At 36.8% G+C, this 23,500-nt stretch overlaps 1 protein-coding gene across 1 annotated transcript in view; it reads right to left on the bottom strand.

Annotated features, from left to right (window-relative positions):
* Positions 1 to 101: 101 nt before the first annotated feature.
* The window catches only part of adcy2a (adenylate cyclase 2a), a 125,235-nt gene continuing 101,836 nt past the window's right edge, over positions 102 to 23,500 (bottom strand). Inside the window, exons 8-25 of the mRNA XM_084435542.1 lie at positions 20,493 to 20,651; positions 20,212 to 20,344; positions 19,808 to 19,984; positions 18,586 to 18,629; positions 18,153 to 18,233; positions 17,970 to 18,039; positions 17,681 to 17,778; positions 17,397 to 17,481; positions 15,156 to 15,293; positions 13,871 to 13,990; positions 10,553 to 10,737; positions 9,423 to 9,507; positions 3,946 to 4,104; positions 3,375 to 3,521; positions 3,000 to 3,107; positions 2,542 to 2,656; positions 797 to 921; positions 102 to 537 (exon numbers count right to left, since the gene is read on the bottom strand). Of these exons, the coding sequence (XP_084291668.1) occupies positions 385 to 537; positions 797 to 921; positions 2,542 to 2,656; positions 3,000 to 3,107; positions 3,375 to 3,521; positions 3,946 to 4,104; positions 9,423 to 9,507; positions 10,553 to 10,737; positions 13,871 to 13,990; positions 15,156 to 15,293; positions 17,397 to 17,481; positions 17,681 to 17,778; positions 17,970 to 18,039; positions 18,153 to 18,233; positions 18,586 to 18,629; positions 19,808 to 19,984; positions 20,212 to 20,344; positions 20,493 to 20,651 (2,182 nt within the window). The 3' untranslated portion in view covers positions 102 to 384. The remainder of the gene's footprint in view (positions 538 to 796; positions 922 to 2,541; positions 2,657 to 2,999; positions 3,108 to 3,374; positions 3,522 to 3,945; positions 4,105 to 9,422; positions 9,508 to 10,552; positions 10,738 to 13,870; positions 13,991 to 15,155; positions 15,294 to 17,396; positions 17,482 to 17,680; positions 17,779 to 17,969; positions 18,040 to 18,152; positions 18,234 to 18,585; positions 18,630 to 19,807; positions 19,985 to 20,211; positions 20,345 to 20,492; positions 20,652 to 23,500) is intronic.

Below are 23,500 nucleotides of genomic sequence, written 5' to 3'. Positions count from 1 at the left end.
ACAAAAAAGTTTAAGTACTAGCTTATTCCTGTATTCTGTAATATGCACTACAATATATCAAACCTTTGTCAAACATAAAAATAAAGATGCTCTCAAAAAAGACAAGTACATATAAAGTTTAATGAAGTTTTTACAAAAGAAAAAGAAAAAATGGTGTTAAAACATCAAAACACTTTTTGTTATATTTGATTTTCTTACAAAATAATTGCTACCATATTTACAGTACCCTGTGCACAAACCCTGCCTATGAGATACGGTAGAAATGGTATCACTTTCAATACATCCAATATTTCGTGCATCTAAAGACTAGGCACAATTATTTACAAATGTCTCTTTTATTCCTGTTTTGTGGATGTCTGCAGTTCATTGCATGTGTTGTATGATTCATGGCATTACATTCCCCTGGGATAACGACCGGCTCATCTCAGTGTGGACAAAGTATGTTTTGAGCTCTCCTTTCCCTTTCACATTTATAATTCCTCTGCATGTGCACATGTAGCCTAACGTCTGCAAGATACGACTTGTCTCTTCTGTAACCTGCAAACAGATACACGCACACAAAGGAATTAAATGTATTAATAAGTCATTGCACTGCACGTTGTTCAAAGCATGAGCAATTTTTCTGTCTAGAATCCCTCTGGTTTTACATGGAGTGTTACTTTACCTTGAATCAAATATCTATTAAAAGGACTTGAGGCAATTTAAAGATTGTGAAATCAACAAGAATTGATGGTTCTGTATCTTTTATAAACTTCACAAATATAGTGGGTGAAAAAAAAAACAAATCGTATCTTACTTGTATTTTTCCCAGCACTCCTGTGCTGTCCATTCTGCTTGCGACATTCACTGTGTTGCCCCAGATGTCATACTGCGGTTTCTGAGCTCCTATCACTCCAGCTATCACAGGCCCATGATTAATACCTGCAGATGGATGGTGATGTACAGGTTACTGCAAATTACATCTATTTCAGTCATGAAACTCTAGAGGGCGCAGACTGTTCTTTACCTGCAATCTGCAAGCAATTACATCATTAACACATGGCACAAGCTGATTGGCCTCTGCTGATCCTGCAGCCAATGAGATTGCTTGCTAAACATTTAAACAGTCTAGTTCGTTGTTTGCTGTAAGCTAGTCCTGCAGCGTCCTATTAGAGTTCCTCTGACACCCTCCACCTCCCCCAGCTCCACCTGTCAAGGTCTGCTACGGGATCTATATATGTCTAATTATGCCACCGCAGCAGCATCTTACATGCTTACAGCAGCATGTCCGTGTCTCTATTACCAGTAGCAATCCATACTTGCTATGCAGCAGCAGCAATAATGCAGAACTGTAGTTAAATCTCTTTAACCTTTATTTAACAGAAGTACAAAGAAAAAAAAATCCAGTGTTTTCACTGACCAACTTAATTGTATTTTGTAAATGTAAACATTTTGATTTTGACGGCTGCAACACACTCCGAAATAAGTTGGGACAGAGGCAAAATAAAAGTGAAAAGATTATATCCCAGGTAAACTTTTTTGAAACAGTCCACAATTAGCAGGTAAACTGGTAATAGAGGATAGCATACAGGAATGCCCTATATAAACTTGGAATAACTAACTGCATAAGTGTGCACACCTGAACTAATATTCAGTTGAAGCACTCAGTCTGTTTGGATAGGAGTCTGTCGGCTTGGCACATCTTGACTTGGAAATATTTTCCCACTTTTTTTTCCCACTTTTTTGCAAAAATGTTCCAGATCTGTTATTTTTGTCTGTTTCTATTTATTCTGTTTTCTATAGGATTTAGGTCTGGGCCATTCATCTTTCTTTGCTAAATCCATTCTTTTGTTGATTTAGATGTATGTTTTGGACAATTGTCATCATAATCATTTTTCTGCCCTAAAAAAATGCCTGAACTTGTCTTAGGATGTTTGTCTGATTTGCACAAAATTGAGTGTCCACCTGATACCCCTGACAAAAAAATAATCAAAAGATGTTTCATTTGTCTTACTGTAGATATAGGCCGATATATTTGTGGGATTGTCCCATAATGACTATTTGTTTGCTCAGGGGGCTAACTGAACATTCTAAAATATTAGCCATTTATATTAATGAATGGGAATGATAGATGAAGGCTGTAATACTAATGTTGTCCACCAGAGTATACAAAAAATCATTTTAGGTCTCATAGATTTTAATCTGTGAAAATGGTTCAATAGACTTACTACTGAAAAAATGCATAGAAATGTAATATATATTTGCAAATAAATCTGCAATCTCCAAAAAGCTAATAGATCATTACATTTTACATTCATTTTTATATATCGTAATGATGTTGAAAACATTTGCTTAAAACTCAATGAATCGCTGTTCATTTGTATTATTTGTATCTTTTTAAATAATACATAATATATTACATAATATACTGTATAAGAGACACTTAAAGACTCATATTACAGCATTTTAATTAACAGAGACATGGCCATTGCATCCCCGTATGTTCTACATAAGCCATTGATGCTCAGACCCCAATAATAGTAATCTTTTGTTTTCACTCACCCACTCGGAGTTTGAAGTCATTGAAGGAATGTTTATTGATGACATCAAGCTTCCCCACCAGTGCAAAGGCAAACTCCACCATGGTACCAATGTGCATGTACTGCCTGTCATGCTCCTACAAACACGAACGGCAAAAACAATGGGTTAAACTTTATTTTGATAGTTCACTTTAGACATTCTACTAACTATAAATAACTTTAGAATAAGATGACATGCGCTTGCAAAGTTACTTATAGTCAGTAGAAAGTCTAAAGTGGACTATCAAAATAAAGTGTTACCAAACAATGAACTCACACCAATGACTTACTTCATATAATAGTGTAGAGTTGTCAATATTTTACAAGAATTACAAGAAAATTATATTAGATGAATAAAAGTAGACAAAGTCATGTTCCCATGAAACATTTGTATAATTTGACAGACAGACAGACTTGATTGAATCCATACATTCCTGATACCTGTGTATATTCTGGTCCTGGGCTGGCATTAAGTCCAGTGGCTGCCATATATGTGCTTCCAATGGTCTTTATCTTCTCCACTCCACTGAACTTTGGCTTAGAGAGCAACTACACAGGAAATACAACATAACCATAGCAGAGTTAACATCAAACAAACCATCAAAACTGATTTGTGAAAAAGGACTGCATCATGGTAATAACATTTCAATTTTGACAAAATCAGATGAATTTCATGGGCGAATGCTATTCTATAGCAAACCAGCAGAATTTGCACACCACAGTAAGTTTGAAGTACACTTCAATGGGAAAAAGTTCAAGAGTAAAAAAGGAACCAGCTCTTTTTTTTCCTACAAAATACATGAAGCAATACGTTACCTCATCAAAGTCTGCAATGATCTCGTTGAGAAGTCTGAGGCACTCAAGACCCTCCTTGTTTACGTCGGATTCTGTGTAGAACTCTTTGAAGTCCGGGATAGAAGCAAACATCACACACACCAGGTCATATGATTGGTGATACAGATCCTGTCATTCACAGAGGAAAAGGAAGCTCAGGTATAAAATATCTGAAGACTGACTTTCAAACTAAACAAAAAAAAAACATTATTTAAAAAGTGTAATCTCAATAAATTTTCCCTCAAAGCATTAATTTCAACAGAAGAAAACAACTCCTGGCAGTTGTCAAGCACTCCCAAGCATCTAAATTCAAGCCATAGTCAGATGTGGTTTAAATCATATCACAAGTTTGTTTGCGCTGGTCAAGTAAGTACTTTTACTTGATGTAAGCCAGTATGAAAGTATTAGGACATATAGCCAGTATTGTCTATATACGCCATTGTCTATGGCTTATGTCCTAGGACATTAGGACATAAGCCAGTATTTTGGATGCATACAAACAGAATGCAAATTGCAGTAATTCTTCAGTTGTTCTTTCCATCTACATTCTTACCTCGTTCTTCCAGTTCCTGGCCAGGAAGTGCTCTGCTACATGGGCTGGCAGAACATTCTCCAGCAGAACGCGATTGAGATTCTCCATGGTTTCTATTTCCTCACATTCCTTCTTGAATTTGTTCTTCCACAGGAAATCCAACCTACAGTAATATTCATTCTGTTACAAGAGGACACAGAGGTAAAGAGACTGGAGGTCACAGCGCTATTTCAGTTAAAAACACCACACAGAGCATCTTTATTTTTAAAAGAAAATCTTATTCTCAAAGCACAACACATACAACATTTACACTGATGCTTTTGAAACATGAGCTGACCCCATCAACCTCATCGATTGTTCTTTTTTGTTTAAAAGCTTGGTTCCCTTTCGAATGGGAACTCACCCCTGGAGGACACTTTGGGTAATGCCTCAGGCATGACCAGTGTCTTGAGCACGTCAAAACACGACAATGAACTTGAAATTGGCCGGCAAAAGCCTATGATGTACTACTGGTGCGACCGGGAGTATAAAAGGGCACCCGTAGAACACGTCATCAGCTCTTTGTCTTCGGGACCCGCTTGTCTCAGTGTGTGTGAAAGACTGAGAGCAGAATAAGTGCTGTCAGCTCTTGAGGGAGATGTATATAAACACACTGTGATCAGTAATGGTGGGGAGCTCTGCTCTGGCTTGATTATTTTCTTTAGGGACCAGAATCAAGCTTTTGCACCTCGCGTTTATGACACTGCGTTTGCTGAGTCAAGAATCTCTGGCAGAATAGAAACCGCAGAGCCAGTATCCACTACAAACTCGGTCTCCATAGACAGGCCTGTCTCAGTAGAAATGCGCACTAGACACTTAATACTGTCAGTAGAATTGTCACAGTTCGTATTGCATATTTGCACTTCGACAAAACTTCATGGACTAGTGTTGACAATTGACAAATGCAATTATTAATTGCATTTAGCTTTAGAAGCTGGTCAGATGCATTTGCTAAGTGCTTATTAGAGCCACATCTGTTACAAGTACGCTGCAGCACCAACCTGAGACTTTCTCAGTCACGACAGCCGCTGGTGTGTACCTCAGGGATGGGGACTCCTTTAGAGTCTTTGACTTTAATGTCAGCCGATGAGGCACTCATCCCTTCAGCATGGCGTGTGCATTCGTTCCCTAAAGTGTCCTCTAGGGGATGCAGTTCGAGTTCCCATTCGAAAGGGAACATCGCAGGTTACGTACTGTATGTAACCATGATTGCCTGACCCCGGATTTCCACCAACTGCGGAACGGCTGCGGATCCGCTCCGGAACGGCGGCGGAGTCAATAGGTTTCCATTAATGTCAATGTGTGTATTTTCACTAACTGCGGATCCGCAGCCCTCTGGAGCAGATACTCAGAGCTTCCATTTTTGACGGATGCCGGTGAGCTCCGCAGCAATTCAGCATTTATAACGCGCGATCATACGTGAATTAGCGAGATCTCGTGGGTCCTCATGACTTCTGCTGTCAGTCATTCCGCAACAAATCCGGACCTGGTGGATATTGAAGGACGGCGGAGCACAGAGCCGACACGCAGCGGAGCCGATCTGCAGCCGTTCCGCAGTTGGTGGAAATCCGGGGTGAGAAGGGGAACGAGACACTGCATCTCCTTGCCATGCTTTCAAATATTCCTGCACACATCTCCTTCAGACAAGAGGTGATGACGTGTTCTACAGGTGCCCTTTTATAATCCCAGTTGCACCAGTAGTACGCCATAAGCTGTCGTCGGCCAATGTCAAGTTCATTGACGTGTTTTCACACATGCTCCAGACACCGGTCATGCCTGAGGCATTACCCAAAGTGTCCTCTAGGGGATGCAGTGTCTCGTTCCCCTTCTCAGGGAACCATGTTTACATAAGTAACCAGTAAGAGGCTTTTTTTTGTTCTTATATTCACCAAGGTTCGGTTTGTTTGATTACAAATTTTTGTCAATAACAGTAATATTGTAAAATATTATTATAGGAAAAGTTCAACCAAAATGTAAAATTCTGTCAACATTTATTCACTCTCCAAAGTTGTTCCAAACCTGAATGAGTTTATTTCTTCTGCTGATTAAAAGCATTCTTCACAATATCTTGTTTTGTGTTTAACAGAAGAAAAAAACTCAAAACTTATTCTAAAACAAGTTGAGGGTGAGTAAATGATGATAGAATTCTCATTTTTGGGTGAACTATCCTTTTAATATTTTAAAGGACCTGTTTTCTATTGTAGTATATCTCAAATTGTTATTTTTCTGTAAAGGCAAATCTCCATTTTCAGCAGCCATTACTCCAGTCTTTAGTGTCATATTATCCTTAAGAAATCATTCTAAAATGCTGATTTGGTGCTGAAGAAACCCTCTTGTTGTGCTGCTTAATTAAGTGTGGAAACCACAATTCAGTGTCAGAACAGAACAGAAAGTTTGAAGAACAGCATTTACTGGAAACAAATCATTTGTAACAGTATAAGTGTCTTTACTGTCATTAGTATTTTACAATTTAATGTGTCCTTGCTAAATAAAAGTATCAATTTATTAAAATAAATAAATAATAATAATAATAATTCATAATGATGAGAAAAATCATGGTGATAAGCAAAACAAAATCACCAAACGACAAACCAATATTAAATCCCAGTACTTTCACAGAACATGTAATATGACACTTTAGTCTAAAGGAGACAGTGAAAAATAAAAGAAAGAAACAAACTGTTGCAGGAAAATGAGATTTTACCTCAACTTCTGGATAAATTGTTCATAAAATTATCACAATTATAAACAAATAACAAACAATTTTGTTTTCATGCCATTCATTGCATGGTGGGAAAATTATTTGAATCCTTAGATTTAAAGGGTTAGTTCACCAAAAAATTCTGTCATAATTTACTCACCCTCATGTCGTTCCAAATCTGTAAGACTTTCGTTCACCTTTGAAACACAAATGAAGATATTTTAAATAAAATTTTTGAGAGATTTTTGTCCCTCCATTGACAGCTACACAACGACTACTTTGACGTTTCAAAAAGTTCATAAAGAGATAGTAAAACTAATCCATATGAATCTGGTGGTTTCGTTTTCTGAAGAAACATGATCACTTTATATGATGAACTGATTAAATGTAGGCTTTTCTTCATGTATAAACCTTAATCAGTGTACATAAACAGAAGCTCAACCATACTTGCTTTACGCGCGAAAACAACCCTCATTGGTTCTTGCGGAAACTCAAACGTGCTGCGAAACACACAAGAATGAACCTCATTGGTTCTCGCATGTCACGCAAGCATGCTTAAGCTTCCGTTGATAATAACTGATGTGTGAGTTGATCAATGTTTATATGTGAATAAAAGCATGAATGAAATATTTTCATCATATAAAGCGATCGTGTCTCTTCAGGAAATTTGGACTAAACCGCACTATTCACATGGATTTATTTTGTCAATGCAGGGATAGAAATCTCTCAGATTTCATAAAAAATATCTTCATTTGTGTTCCAAAGATGAACGAAAGGGTTTGGAACAACATGAGGGTGAGTAAATGATAAATGTGTAGGGTGAACTAACCCTTTAATACCTTTCGTTGGCTACAATAACCTCCAAATGCTTGCAATACATCTTCACAATCAAATGTCATATGGTAAACTCTTTCAGAATATTATAGTGGGTTTCTTTATCATTAATCAGATTACACTGTCAATTGCATTCTAATCAATACAGTATACTTCTTGACATTTTCTATGACCGGCATGCAAGGTTTGAACTCCCGGTCTGGATCCTATCCGTCTTAATTCTTAATTCCATAATTCTGGAGGATCTGGCCATTGAGAACCTTTGGAAAATTATAAACCTGAATTGTGATAAGTCATGCAGATCATCCAATTCATTGTAGTCAGTATTTCCTTTGAGCTTTTCCTTTTTTTCTTTTCTTTTTTTTTCTGTCTTTTCAGCATAATACAATAAAACCCATATTTAATTATATGCTGGAGTTTGCCTATCTTGCCATCTAATGTTGTCATCTTAATACCTTAACCAAGTTTAGTGTCCTCATATTCTGATTGTAAAATAGAACCTGAAGTATCATTTAAAGCAAATATGATTACATCAAATAATAAATGGTACTGTGTAAAAACACTGATCAATAAGGAGATTTCACACAGTGACCACATATTATAAAACTATAAATTAAACTACACATTAATTATAGTTACATTTATTTGTCATTGCAATTCAACCCCAAGGGTTCTTAATTTATTGCAAGTAGGTATAGAAAACTGCACTCTTGTTCCTTTAATAAACAGAGTGGGATCTGTGATCGCTTTGTAACATAAGCCACATGAAGGAAATAAACAGACTAATAAAGAAGTGAATTAAATCAACACGCCTGTCTGAAATTACATGGATGAGAGAGGTTGGACAAACACCCTGAGGAGAGTGGCCCTGCATATCAATCTGTCCATCTTCTGTTTCTACTATCACACCGCTACTCTAAGAAAAAAAATGTTACTCGTCAAGTTCTGACTATATGTTTGGTCACGCTGCATTATTAAAAACAGAGTAATATTAATGAACTACATGTACTAAAACACCCATGCAATCAAGGTCAGAGTTCTGTCGCTTACTTCATAACTGTTATATTTAAATTAAAATCTTTTTAGTAAAGTGTGATACATTGAATAAAAAACATTAAATAGCATGAAATAAAATATTTACTAGAATGACCCCAGTCCCTCCTTCTAATATAATCAGTCTCTAGCAGTTGCAATTAAGGAATCATGAAGCAGCGTTTTATATATTGTTATTGTTATTTCTGTAAGAAATAACTATCAATTTAAATTAAAATGTTGTGGATATTATCAATAATAACTTTTAAAATAACTTTTGCACATCATTTTGCATTTTGATGCATATTGCCTGTGGTAAATTAATTTTACTGCATGGCCTCTCTTGGCTAAAATCCTTTAGAAACTATGGCAAAAATCTGATATCTTTGCTCAATTTGTCTGCCTTCCTCAACCATATAAAGCATTTTATTTATTTGTTTACATTTTTATTCCAAACTTGCATTGGATTGGATTTGAGGAAGCAAATAGGATTTAGAATTGTAATTCAAACGTGCTAAATTGGAAAGTAGAATTGAAATGGAATCCAAAGAAATTCATAACTGCTGTAAGTGTAGTTTTAAATAATAATGTCATTACATTTCCTCAACATACTGAATATCACGATAAACAGTATAATGACTGTTGTTTTGAAAGTACTTAAATCCCTCCAATTGGGCAGCTTATGCAACTTTAATTCAAATTTCTTTTTTCATTTACTGTGAGAAAGGAAGCCAGTTCTTCAATTCTGAATTGTGCCCCAACCCTGTAAAGTGCATTTAAAAATTTAGCACATGTGCATACATACAATATGCAAATAAATGTTTAACATAATGATCACTATTTCACCAACTGTTGTAATCCACGAATGATTTGGTTTATAAAAAGAACTCACCTGTCTAGCTAGAACAAGCAGGGTGACGAAGAATATAAAGAGAGACACAGAGCCCATTGTTTTCAAGTCTTTCAGAACTCCTGGCCTTGTTTTGTCAAGAGAAAGAGAGACAGAGAGATATAAGACTTGCCAGCATCACTTGTTTTTTTGTAACAAATCGTGTCATCTGTAGCCCAAGATGGCCAGCAGACCATGTCCACCACAGCTGTCAATTAACAGGAAGTGTCTGTGCTGGTTCACACTGATTTATTTTCAACATCCATCTCTGATTTCTAGAACAAAATCAGTAATCATCAGGAAACTGTTGTGCGTGAAGCAAATCCATTTTGTTGAGCTAGTTTTGGGATAAAGGACCGAAACATCAAGAGTTTTTAGATAATTGTATGAATTGCTTCACACTAAAAATGGTGGTTTGATGTATACACATGGTTGCCTATGATTACCTTATCAGATCAGATTTGACTAGCTACAACAAAATTTAATGGGGAATAACCTGTTAAATAATATGTGAAGTATTGAAAGTTTTGAAACAATGTGAGAGATTTGATGTTGCAGTTGATACAATTACTATGGTGCAACATATTCAGCACACATTACATGGCCAAAAGTACTGTATTTGGACACTCCTTTCGACTTAATGGGCTCCAGTGAAATTCAGTAAAAACAAATCATAATGAACACACAGTGACATCTGGATAACTGTGTGCTCTGCACTTTGTGGCAACAGTTTGGGGAGAGATGTTTTCTGTTCCAGGGTGACAATGTGAGATCCTAAACAAATAATTTACTGTCTGGTGTGGAAGAACTTTTTTTGTAAAAAAAAAAAAAGTATAGACCTGAACCCCAATGAACACCTGTGGGATGAACTAAAATGCTGACTGCAACCCAACAGCCTCCGTGCCTGACCTCAATGATGCTTTTGTGTCTGAATGAGAGAATCACATCCATTGTGATCTAGTGCAATGCTTACCCAGAGCAATGGAAGCTCTTATATTTGCACAGGAAGGACTAACTGTTTATTAATGTCCATTCCCAACCACATATCTGTGTATTTTTTGAGTCTCTACATAATTCTGACCATCAAGTGTATTTTACAAGTGTATTACAAGTGTATTTTAACAAGCACTCACCTTTCCAGGATTTCGGTTTTGTAGAGGAACTTGCTGTACTCGTCCAGCAGAGATGCGTGTGTTTGAAGTATGATGACGTTGTAGAGCACCACGGCTGTTAGCATGATTAGCATCTTTAGCTCATAGTTGATCCTCAGAAACACTGAGCAGGAGATCAGTCCCAGAATGCAACTGTAGATAAAATACTAATGGCAGAAAAACAGAAATCATAAACACTGTGTTGTTACTGTTAAAAAAAACAAAACAAAAAAACACACATAACCAGTTGGCTATCTATCTACAAAAAAAGCTTTGCATTTTGTTATATAGTAAACACTTATGGAACACTCTGAATCCTTTTGCCTAAGGCCTGTTCTTCAGATGAACTGCTTTTGCCCAACTTCTGCCAGATTTTGACAGCAGTGTGTATTAGCACCAGTCAAAACTTGTTTCATAAAGTGTATGAAACAAACACAAAAAAAACTGAAGCAGCAGTATAAATGTTCTATATTAGAACGATTTTAGAATTGTGTCAGCAAGCAGACGATGAAGAAGCAGAAGATGATGATTCAAAACACAGAGTTTAATAAAAATCCAAAATGTGATACATTTAATTAAAAAATATATTGATATCTTTGCTCAATTTGTCTGAATTCCTCAACCATATATAGCATTTATTTGTTTGTTTATACATTTATATTCCAAACTTGCATTGGATTGGATTTGAGGAAGCAAATAGGATGTAGAATTGTAATTCAAACGTGCTAAATTGGAAAGTAGAATTGAAATGGAATTCAAAGAAATTCATAAATGCTGTAAGTATAGTTTTAAATAATAATAATTTCACTACATTTAATCAACATACGGAACATCACGATAAACAGTATAATGACTGTTGTTTTAAAAGTACTTAACTCCCTCAAATTGGGCACCTTATGCAACTTTAAGATATTCCAAAAGGTATTCCACAGATGCTTAGAACTAACACTGAGGCTAACATAAGTATAGTCCAGACAAACACTGAGTGAAGGTGAGGAACTAATATACACATGGTGATGAACTCAGTGACAAACAGCTGTGATGATGATTAGTGTCCATGGAAACTGATAAGTGGTGGGAAATTCAAACAAAGGAACACATGTGCCTAATGAAAACAAACTAAAAGTCCATGAAAATTAAGAATGAACACAACTGAATAAGTCTGAGGCTATGTTTACACGGAAACGATCTGAAGAGAAAACGCAAAAGTAGCGTTGCGTTATCACTTTTTATTCTGCATTTAGACAAGCGTTATGGGGGGGAAATCTGCGTGCATATGGTGACGCAAAAGTGTGTGAAATTCGATGTAGTATGCACTCCAGGCGGCTAGGTGGCAATGTGAAGCACTGCCACACAACAACACCAAGTCTGCGCGCCTGCGTACAACCTTCCTTCTATTTCTCTCCTTAGTAGACTTTTTTGCGTTTTTACACTTTAGACAGGAACAGGTGGAGCGTTTTTAAGATTTCCACTCTGGAGGGTGGTTTCACTTTTTTGCGTTTTTAAGCCCCAAAAACGCCGTCGCCGTCTAAACGAAAGGCACATCTGATAAAATATTTTTACGTTTTCACCCACGAGCGTTCTCGTGTAAACAGTCCCTTGACACAAAATGACAAGCTAACATCATTTCACCAATCATATCATCAGCACATGGGAAAGTATGAACAAGTAGTCAGGTGAAATCAATCTATCATTCTGATGGATTATAAAATCAGACTGATTGTTATAAAAGGAGGGAAGAAATGCTTCCAATTATTGTGTTCGCAATGGTTATCGCCAAATAAAGCTGTGTGACCATCTGTGCATCAAAATGGCCTCACATGCAAGGAAATTGCTGCAAGGAATATTGCACCTGAAAGAACCATTTACAAACTCATCAAGAACTTCAAGGAGAGGTTCAACTGCACTGAAGAAGGCGTCATGACGTCCCAGAGTGTCCAGCAAGCGCCAGGACCATCTCCTCCTGAGGAGTCAGCTATGGAATCGTGTCCCCACCAGTAGAGCTTGCTCAGTATTGACAGCAGGAGGGTGTGAGAGCATCTGCACACACAGCGAGGCCAAGACTTTTGGACAACGACATGGTGTCAAGACGGGCAGCAAAGAAGCCACTTCTCTCCAAGAAAACATCAAGGACATACTGAAATTCTGCAGAAGTACAAGGATTAGACTGCAGAAGACTGGTGCAAAGTTATTTTCTCTGATAAAGCCCCCTTCCAGCTGTTGGGACATCTGGAAAATCAATTGCCTGGAGAAGAAGAGGTAAATTCTACCATGAGTCCTGTGTCATGACAACAGTGAAGACCTGAGACCATCCATATGTCTCCAATCAATCCAGGTGTAATTTGGTGTTGATCCATTCATTGTCACAAGGCAAGAATGATAATGAAGTGGCTCAGAGTTTTTTTTTTTTTTTTGACATTTTAGATCCATGAAATGCAACTACCCCGAACTTAATCCCATAGAGAACCTGCCACCAATCCTCAAAAGACGAGTGGACAAGCAAGAGCCCACAAATTGTGATCAACTCCAAGTGCTAATAAGGCAAGAATAGATTAGTCAAGTCAAGATTTGGCCAAGAAACTGATATCCAGCATGCCAGAGTGAATTGCAGAGGTTAAGAAGAAGGGTCAACACTCTAAATATTGCATAAATGTTTTGTTTTTTTGTTTTTGTTTTTCGGGTCAATAAAAGTATTTAAAACTTAGCAAAAGCTTATCAATGTTTTCCCAGTTTGGGGCAGTCATGGACTAATGGTTAAAAGAGTCAGACTGGTAACCCGAAGGTTGCAGGTTCGATTCTCAATACCGGCTGGAAATGACTGAGTTGCCCTTGAGCAAGGCACCTAACCCCCAATCACTCCCCGGGCGCCGAAGCAAAAATGGCTGCCCACTTCTGGGTGTGTGTGTCCATAGTTTGCTGTGTGTGTGTTCACTGCTCCTAATGTGTGCACTAAATTGGATGGGTAAAATGCAGAGGACAAATTTCGAGTATGGGTTTGGCTTTCACTGTCACTTTAAATATACCATTGAAACGTGAAAATATAATCTACAAAAAGTAAAGCAGCAAACTTTGCTAAAGAAAATTTATGTCACTGCCAATACTTTTGGCCAAGACTGTATAGTGCTGGTAGAAGAAAATGACATACTACCTAATATACTCATTCTAACAATATACTCATTCTTCGTACAAGCTAACCACAATCGTAACCACCAAAGCTAAACTTAACAAAACCCCTTCTAAATTAAACAATTCTTTTATTTAAGATGCTAACAAGGACACACAACACTATAGTTAACTCACAGGAAGGTAGAATGTGTTCTTGTCCAGGTAAGATATGGGTTGCCCATCAGGCTGAAGAAGTGTCTCATTTGATGTATTATAAACAGCATCTGTGGAAGATAGGTTGTCTTCTACAAAGAACTGCAAAAAAAAGAAAAAAAGAAATTGAAATATTATGAATGCCTTTTGATTTGAAGAAATGCACATAAAAAAAATTTGTTTTATTGCTTATCACATTTAAGCAACATCGAAGCAACGCTCATTTCAATTGTATCATTGGGGAATGTAAAATCTTAATATTGAAGAATCTTAATTATTATTTTTTTATTCCAATGTCAAGTCAAGTCATGTCAAGTCACCTTTATTTATATAGCACTTTTTACAATACAGATTGTTTCAAAGTAGCTTTACAGAGATAACAGGAAAATAATGCAACAAAGTTTGTTTCTAGAAGAAAATAGCATCATAGTACAGCTTACTGTAAGTAAGTTCAGTGATGGTAAGTTATTAATTTAGTTAATTAATATATATAGCCGCTCTGGAGAAAACAGTGATGTCATCCTCCAGCTAAGTTCAGTTCTCATATAATGGTGTCAATGCAGTCAGATCAATATTATTGTTGAATATTAAATGTTAAATGTCCCCAACTAAGCAAGTCAAAAGCCAAAGGCGACAGTGGCAAGGAACCAAAACTCCATCAGGTGACAGAATGGAGAAAAAAACCTTGGGAGAAAACCAGGCTCAGTCAGGGGGCCAGTTCTCTTCCGACAAACTATAAATATATAATATTTTATAAACATAAAACTGCATTGTTCACAATTGGATTGTGATTTGTGACTTCATTTTCTCCTAATTAGTAAATGAAAAATAAATGAACAATGAATTAAATCAACTGATTCTGATTTAATAAAATGCAATTAGTTGTTTGAAAGGTTTTTCTGTCCTATTGCCTATGGCAGATCATACAGTTTATTACACAAATAAGATTTTTTTTCCCCCGACCTGTATGACAGATAAATACAAGATTAACACTGACAATTTTGTTTCATGTTTGTTTACAAACGGTGACATATGCCACAAGTGGAATGGCCAAAACTGGAGGCCAAACCGCTCTCTGCAGTCGGGGCGCAGATGGACACAACTCTCTGCCAAGAAACTTTGCAATAACGCATGTCAGACTCCTGTGGTCAATGCCCCTAATGTAATGTGTGTGATCCAATTAGGAAGCTTCTCAGTGTTGTATTTGTATGACCATAAGCACAAAATTATTCATATGAAATGTCCTGTATCATTGTGGTTGACATACCATATTGAAGACAGCCATGATCAGGATGAGGGCTGTGGTTGCCATGGTGAGGGTGATGCGTGGCCAGGGCTTGTTGGCGATGATTCCGGAGGATCTAAGGATCCAGAGCCAAGATGCAGAGGCCGTCTTATTGCAATGCTAGTGTTGGTCAACACAAATGAAAATAATACAGAAAGAATAAGTACGATTTTTTATTCATAGAATTCAAAAGATGATTAGAAAGTAATTTTTCAGGATAATTTATTATGTAAAGTTATTTAAGTACATAATATACATTACATTACATTACATTAGGGCAGTACCAAATTGTGTGGTGGGATGAATCTTATTATTGTTATTATCTTAATATTATTGTGGTAGGAAATCTGTATAACTCATCCTCAACTGACGCACGGTTATCGCAAGGTCATGGTGGAGAATAAACACATTTCAAGCACCTTTTTTTTTTTTTTTTTACATTTGGGAAATATAGCTACAGCTCAAGCAACCTACTCAAGCTATAGGAGCTGAGTCAACATAACTATCACAGTATTAAGCAAGCATAAGACCTTCCGAAATGTACACAATGAACATGACCTCAGCACTAGCCTGTAAAGCTCTGTTTTATTCTGTATATGCTGATTTTTAATGCAGGATTATCTCTCCGTCTAATATATAAAGCATTATATATTGTGTCTAGATTCTTTCACTGAGTCAAAATAAAGACTCACTCATCTTTGCAATGTCCTTGAACTCCAACAGATAAGGAAAATAGCAATGACAACTTTTGTGTTCTGCACCAGGTGTTCTCAATTGGTGGGTTGTGACCAAAAAAAGTGTCACAGATTTGTTATCCTGTATAGTGTGTGTTAAATCACTTAGGCCTGGTTTCACAGACAGGGCTTAGATTAAACCAGGATTAATGCAAATTAATAATGCATGTGATTTACTAATATTTGCTGGTATTTGCACCATTATTTAACGCCCCATAAAGTCTCAACCAGATGCTAATTTGCGCTGCTCTTGGTAGATTGCATTAGTCTATATGGAAATGATCCGGCTGCATGCGTTTTCTGTCATTTTCTGTCAGTAGATCATGTGCAGAACTTTCCACTCCTATCTGCACTTTTATGGGATTGCTCTCTGATTCAAATTTGCCCTGTTTAGTAAATCTGGCCCTAAATGTGTTTAATGGAAATTTGATTGTATTTTCTTTTGACTTGAAGAAAAGAAAAGACTTTCTTGCCAAGCAAATGGGATGCATTTTTTCCTTATCCCTTTTCAAACTTGACAATGCTATTTATTTTACAATCCCAACTTTGCACACTTGTATGATAAACCCCCGGTTTCACAGACAAGGCTTAAACCTAGTTCCAGACTAAAATGCAAGTTTGAAAGCAACTTGTAATTATATATATATATATATATATATATATATATATATATATACACAGCATATATATATATGGGAATTGAAAATCGGATACTTAAGATCAGTAAACGCTTATTGATTCCTGTTTGTGCATTTTAATGTGGTTTAAAACCATTCAAGCGCAAGAAGACGCAAAACAGAATTCAATTCGGCAGTCGCAAGCTATTTTCTGTGCTCTGCACATCCAGAGTGCACGCACAAAAAGACGCCTCTTTTACGGTGCACGAATACTGAATAGAGTTCTCTTTCAAGTCTTCTTGCACTTGAACGGACAAATAAACACAAAATGATGTCAAAATATCCTTCTAAACACGTCTCAAGTGAACGTCAACAGTTGAAAAAGAATGCGCATGTGTTACAGTATATTGGATCTGTGCATTACGTCTTAAAGTGACAACAGGCTAGTATAACTACTGCAGCCTGTGTCATTACTGTTAATCAAAGAACAAAAGAAAAAGAAAATCACTCAGTGATCTTGACTGAACAACTTTTGTAACTTTAAAAAATAATGAATCAATATTTTATTTATAAAAAGAAAACATGCAGTTAGGTGTCCAAAAACATTATAATACACTTAAATGTATTCATTAAAATATTATTTTTGTAATACGTGCTCTTTTTAAAAGCGTACTTCTTTTTCACAGAATGCTCCAAACAATAGCAGACAAATGTATTTCTTCTAAAAAGAACAAGTAGTCTGTGCAATTGTAATTTTATGTACCTAAATTAATGTAATTGTCTTGTGTAAAATGAACCAACAAGACAACTCTTGCTAAAACAGAGTTGACATTATGAACAAAATAAACACTATAGACTCCACTGGCACTTACCAAGAAATGCCCAATGAAGCAAATGAGCAGAATCACAGACAGAATTAAGAAGGACATTCCAAATGATATTCCCAATACTGCAGTTCTGAAATAGACAGAGAGCACATGGTGTCTTAAATTACAAACTGAAGAGAGTGAGAACAGGTGTTCTCGCTCACAAATTCATTCTGACATCTCAAACTCAAATTTAACAAATTCACCCTGACAGCTCCAGTTCACTACAATTCACTACAATCTTATGTTGTCATGCACTGTGAAACATGTGCAGAGATGAATGAACGTACTTTGGCAGGACCAGGATCTGCACGATGAAAATGCAGAAGAATATCAAGCAGGCACAGGTGATGTAATATTTGAAGGCCGGCAGGGTCGTTGCTCTATACTGCAGGGAATAGACACACTGTTCTCACAGAGCATTTGACTCTTGTGTCTTTTTTAATTTAGTTGACTGATTCATCTCATTGTGGGTGAAAGCAAACAGGTTTGTGTTTTAATTATTGATATGTTGATGTGTTATTGATGAGCTATGGATGACTACACTTCAAGTAAACATTGCAAAGTATCAATGCTAACCTCTTTTTCCAATGTTTTATTGTGGAAAAACAAGGATATTCTCTGAATGTCTTCTGATTTGAGCCATTGTCTATGGAAATAAAATAAAAAAGAGAGAGAAATGGATAGATAAAACCAACCAACAAAGAACTGAGTCATTAAACATTGGGGGTAAATATACAGCTGAGATATGAGATGACCTACTTTTGAGAAGTGATGCCATCAAAAGTTCGAATCATCCTCTCATTGAGTTCCTCCTCAAAACGCTTCTTCTGAGATTTTGTTCTGAAGAGGACACTGACTTATTAATGACTCTTTGTCTTGCATTCATACACATTTAAAATATATTTACCATTTCAATTAATTCTATACATATTCCTTGTTCTGATACTATGTCTATTACAAAAGTCAAAACATGTCTATAAAAGTAGTGAAGGTTATTCCAGTAGGTAGGCATCTAAATTATGCTGCCTCTTAAGATACCTTGTTTCTAAGGCAGCATCATGTGCAATACATACAGTATATGACAGCTCACTAGGTTTTAGAACAGATCAAATATGTCACCTACTGTAGCATAACTGCTTTTAGTATGCTCACATAATGTGATTGTTGGATAAAGATACAGAACTTAAATCACCTTTCTGAACGTCTCTGAAAGTGGTACTGGCCCATGGGGACATCCTGTTAATAAGGAAGGAGTAGGTGGTGAGTAATTTTAGCAGTAGGGACATCTCAGAAAGAAAAAAAAGAAAGAGAAAAAAAGAGAGACACAAGAACAAAAGCTTCTTGTGACTGCTTTACAATGTTGTTAGAAGCAGCACCTACACTTTATTATGCTGTTTTTATTTGCTTTAATTAACAATTATGCAAAATAAGAGATAATTGCCAGAATTTTGCCAGATTCTGTCATAATTTACTCACCCTCAAGTTGTTCCAAACCTGTATGAATATCTTTCTAAAAGAAGATATTTTGAAGAATGTCGGTAACCAAACAGTTGATGGACTTTTTTTCAAGTCAGTGGGGCCCATCAACTGTTTGGAAACCGACATTCTTCAAAATAATCTTCTTGAGAAGCAGAAGAAAATAAATGTATACAGGTTTGGAACAATTTGATGGGGGGTTAATTATAACATTGGGTCAACTATACCATTAACTATATTATCATGTGCATTGTATGTAAACCTCACTCCCCCGGCCTCAAGAGGTGCGCCAGACACTGATGGAAGCGGCTACAATCCTTGTTAGCACGCCCGCCTCGCACGCCAGAGACCCCGGTTTGATTCCTGCTCGAAGCAGGTCAAGTAGGACTGGTTACATTTGGTGCTGTCGACCCAGATGGGAATGAGGTTTAGGGGAGGTGAGTATAACGGATGTAGGCTAGTAAGAGCTGTGCGTGTAAACCTTACTCCCCTGGCCTCAAGAGGTGTGCTAGAGGCTGCGTCCTTCCAATCCCACTCAGATTGGGTTGAGTAGGACCAGTTACGCGTGCATTGTTAGAATAGTAAAACATCTTATGTTCCTAACATCAAAGGATGTCCGTCTAATCTTTTGGCAGCAAATGTACCTGTTTCTAGATAATATGGCATAATACTGTAGAGTTTCGTTAGAAAGACAGCCACTGATGTTAACATCAAAGGCCGATTTACCAGCTTTGTATATTAAAAAAAAGTGTTTGTTTCATGTGTTAGGCAGGTAAATCAAACTTCTGCTTTCAAATTTGTTATTTAATGACATTTTCATTTACTTTTGTACAATAAACAATTATTGGTAAATACTATGTTAGGTCTCCACTGTAAAATCTAGGCCTTGAAAATTTTGAAGAATGTGTTTAAAAAAAAGTGTTCATAGGAAGACTCACTGCAGTGTTGATTTTTCCGTTCTCATTGGTCATGCTGTCTCTGTGGTGAAGGTTGGCGAAAGGCTTGGCTGCACCCCAGGACTCCAGGTATCGGGTCATCCTCACTGAAGCTCTCATTTTAGCCCCGTCAATGGTGTGTCTGGGTCTGTAGTGGTGTTGAGGACTCTTTCTCTCTACCTAAAAAAAACACACAAAAAAACACATACTAGATTCTAGACAAACTTCACTAAAACTACTCAACTAAGTATCTTGGACAACTTAGATACTTGCTCTTGTGGCAACATAATATGTATTGCCACAAGAGCTTGTAAAAGGAAAGCAGCATTGGCAATAAAGTTTTGAAAGAGAACTTTAGACCTGAAGGAAACAAAAGTGACTGTTCATTTGTTTAGAGATTTCCATACCTTTGGGTTGATCACTAAGTAAGTTACAACTCCATGCTCTTTTAGATAAGGATCACGTTCCTGGCCATCTCCATCTTCAACCTTATATGACCCGTTCAAGTGCTCAAGGGTCACTGAGGTGATGTGGACTCGTCTATTCATCAAGAACTTGCAATTACTATTGTATTCTCACCAGATTTTTAACAATTGCACATCTTCTACAAACTAAAAATGCATATTATAATTTTGAATAACAACATAAATTAAGCATACATTTACATAAAACCACCACAATGGCTTACCCAGGAACACCACCTGCTTCCATGTAATTAGCTAAAGTCACATCGTGAGACCAGACATCATATTGCCATTTCTGGAGGCCAATCACACCACAGAGAACGTTTCCAGAGTGAACTCCCACTCGCATGTTAATGTCCACCCCTGTGGCATCTCGCACTTTCCTATATAGAAAAGGAAGAAAAAAAACGACAACACATCCCATCACACATCAGAGCATTGATTTAGCCTCATGCCCATGATTAGAAACACATTTAGACAAGACACATGGCTATGCACTTTTAAAAAGCATGACCTTTTGAATGTTGTTTTTGTCACACCAATTCACAAGTTGCTGGAGATGCATCAAAAGTGCATGATCCTCGTGAAAATTACTCATTTACTCATCCTGTTGTTCCTAACCCATGACTTCCTTTCTTCCGCGGAGCACAAAAAGAGATGTTTAACAGAATGTCCTAGCTTCTCTTTTCCATACAGCATATGTGAGTAGGACCTGAGGATGTCAAACTCCAAAAACGCACCTTAAAAGCACAACAAGATTAGGCCCTATGCTTTGTATGCTATATTCCAGTGTTGTGTCCCAATTCACAGACATATACATATGTTTTTGTGAAGAAAAAAGTACATACTTTTGAGAGTGTAGCAGAAGAGTAGGCAAGCTTTGGGACATACTACTTTCTTCATAATTGCGTCTTTAACGTACAGCCCTGTCACTTTGTGTGCATCCTGTCACTGTTTAAACTGCCCAGTGCCCAGTCAGTCATCTTGTTAAAATTCTCCACATTCAATTTAATAAAATTTCCTACCGTTTCGAAGAGAAATGTAGTAGTATGTTGATCTGCCAGTCATGGTTCTTTTATGTGGGGAACTTTCCTCATGTGTTTGTAATTTGCATAATGATGCATTTAAAAGTTTATGACCTAACGTATCTTTACAAAAGTTCACAATGCTGTTGCAAATGAAATATAATGTGGATAACATTGAACAAGTATATTTTCTTCAGATTAGATAATGATTATTAATCACTCAAGCCCCTTTATCTAAACCTTCTTTACTTAACCGTCAGACTCACACATCCGCCATGTTTGTAGTTTTCTAACCCTTTTTATTTGTGTTTGTAGTTCTAATCTAATCTTCGTCCAACACGCAATGGGTTGTGGGCAATATTAGCCGTTAAAGTGTGGACAGATCTGCACTTCTTATTAGATAGTCAAGATAGTTGGTATCTTTGGAAACATACTACGATTTGGGACACACTAATTCTAATTTCGAATACTATTTAGGATGGATAGTATGCAAATTGGGACGCAGCAAATGTCTTCTGAAGTTGTACAATTGCTACATGTAGGGACAGATTAAAATGTAAATTGTTATTCACTGAAATTATTCTCCTATGCCATAGCACTCAAATCTTTCTTTAGCACATTTAAAACCTGCAGTGTGGTGATTGGTCACAAGACATTAAATGGGATGTATAAGTTTAAGAGGGCAAGATCTATAGTGAATCTGACAGCCAGTCTGAACTTAACAGACCCTGGTCACTAAATGGTTTTGTAAATTTATTGAAGAATGTTTTCGGTAACACTGTACAATAAGGTTTATTAGTTAACATTAGTTAATGTATTAACTAACATGAACTAACAATGAACAATACATTTGTTACAGCATTTATTAATCTTTGTTAATAAAAATACAGCTGTCCATTGTTTGTTTATGGTAGTTCACAGTGCATTAACTATGTTAACAAATACAACCTTTGATTTTAATAACGTATTAGTAAATGTTGAAATTAATATTAACTCAAACTAATAAATGCTGAAGAAATATTGTTCATTCTTAGTTCATGTTAACTAAGGTAGTAAACTAAAGTTAACTAATGAACCTTATTGTAAAGTGTTACCATGTTTTCAGCAGTGAACAGAACAACTAAAAAGTAATATGGGTTTGGAAAGACAGGAGAGTGAGGAGAAAAAAAAAAGTATATATATATATATATATTTGAATTAGTCCTTTAAAATGGTGCTGATCTGTAAAACATTTATTAGCACTTGGTTTAAGATGATGAAAACTCTAGTGAAGTCTACACTGTGACTTAGATTGAGCACTCAAAACATACAGCCTATAATTTTATTTTGCATTTTTCTCCCAGTTGATTATACATTGACACTGTGATTGTAACAAGTTTCCTTGCAATCAGTTTGTCCCTTTAACAGGAATTCCCAGCACATTTTTCACCACCACAATTTGCCTGTAACTACTAATAGAGACATTTCATTCTTCCAGGCTTCTGCAGAACAGGTAGAGATATTAGAAAGACAACTCTCTCTCATCTAGACTGAGCACCAGTCATTTTCCACAGTCTGACCTCCGAGGCCTCTGACTCATTATCAGGACAGCCAGGTATCATGTCCTTCACAGCAGCACTGGGCCGAGACCAATCAGCCCCTCTGCGCCGAGGATTATAGGACTGGGATAGAAGCTTTGCTGCTGGACTGACTCTGCCTAAATTTTGTCATAGTAATAGAGCAAGTATGCACACAGTTTTCTAAAAAAAACTCTATTTATTGTATTATAAAATGCTTTTAATTTTATGCAAATTGAAGTTACTTGTAGATAGAAACAGAATGCTTATTTCAATTATATATTTTGTAATCTCCTGTGGTAATGTGCTATAAAGCCAGTTGTTCACAGTGTTGTTTTTCAGAGATAAGGGTGCGATTTGCCGGGGGGGGGGGATGCGTGGGATTTCCCCCTTTCTGGTCAATGTATCCCTGCCTCTGCTTAATTATTTTTTATCCCCCCCTCAAAGTGATCAGTGAAACTACACTAGTGGCGAGACGGATCACAAAACTTATCACGGATCCGTGGTTAGATTAAAGTCAATTTTATTTTAAAATGCGCTACTTTGGCTGGCTCTGATATAGCTGCCGTGGCCTCTATTGGCTCGTTTCCACTGAGCGGTACGGTACGGAACGGTACGCATTTATTTGCGTTTCCACTATCAAAAGTTGTG

Source organism: Rutilus rutilus, assembly GCF_951802725.1.
Source record: "Rutilus rutilus genome assembly, chromosome: 17".
Lineage (NCBI taxonomy): Eukaryota > Metazoa > Chordata > Actinopteri > Cypriniformes > Leuciscidae > Rutilus > Rutilus rutilus.
This window is presented reverse-complemented; position numbering and strand designations above follow the sequence as displayed.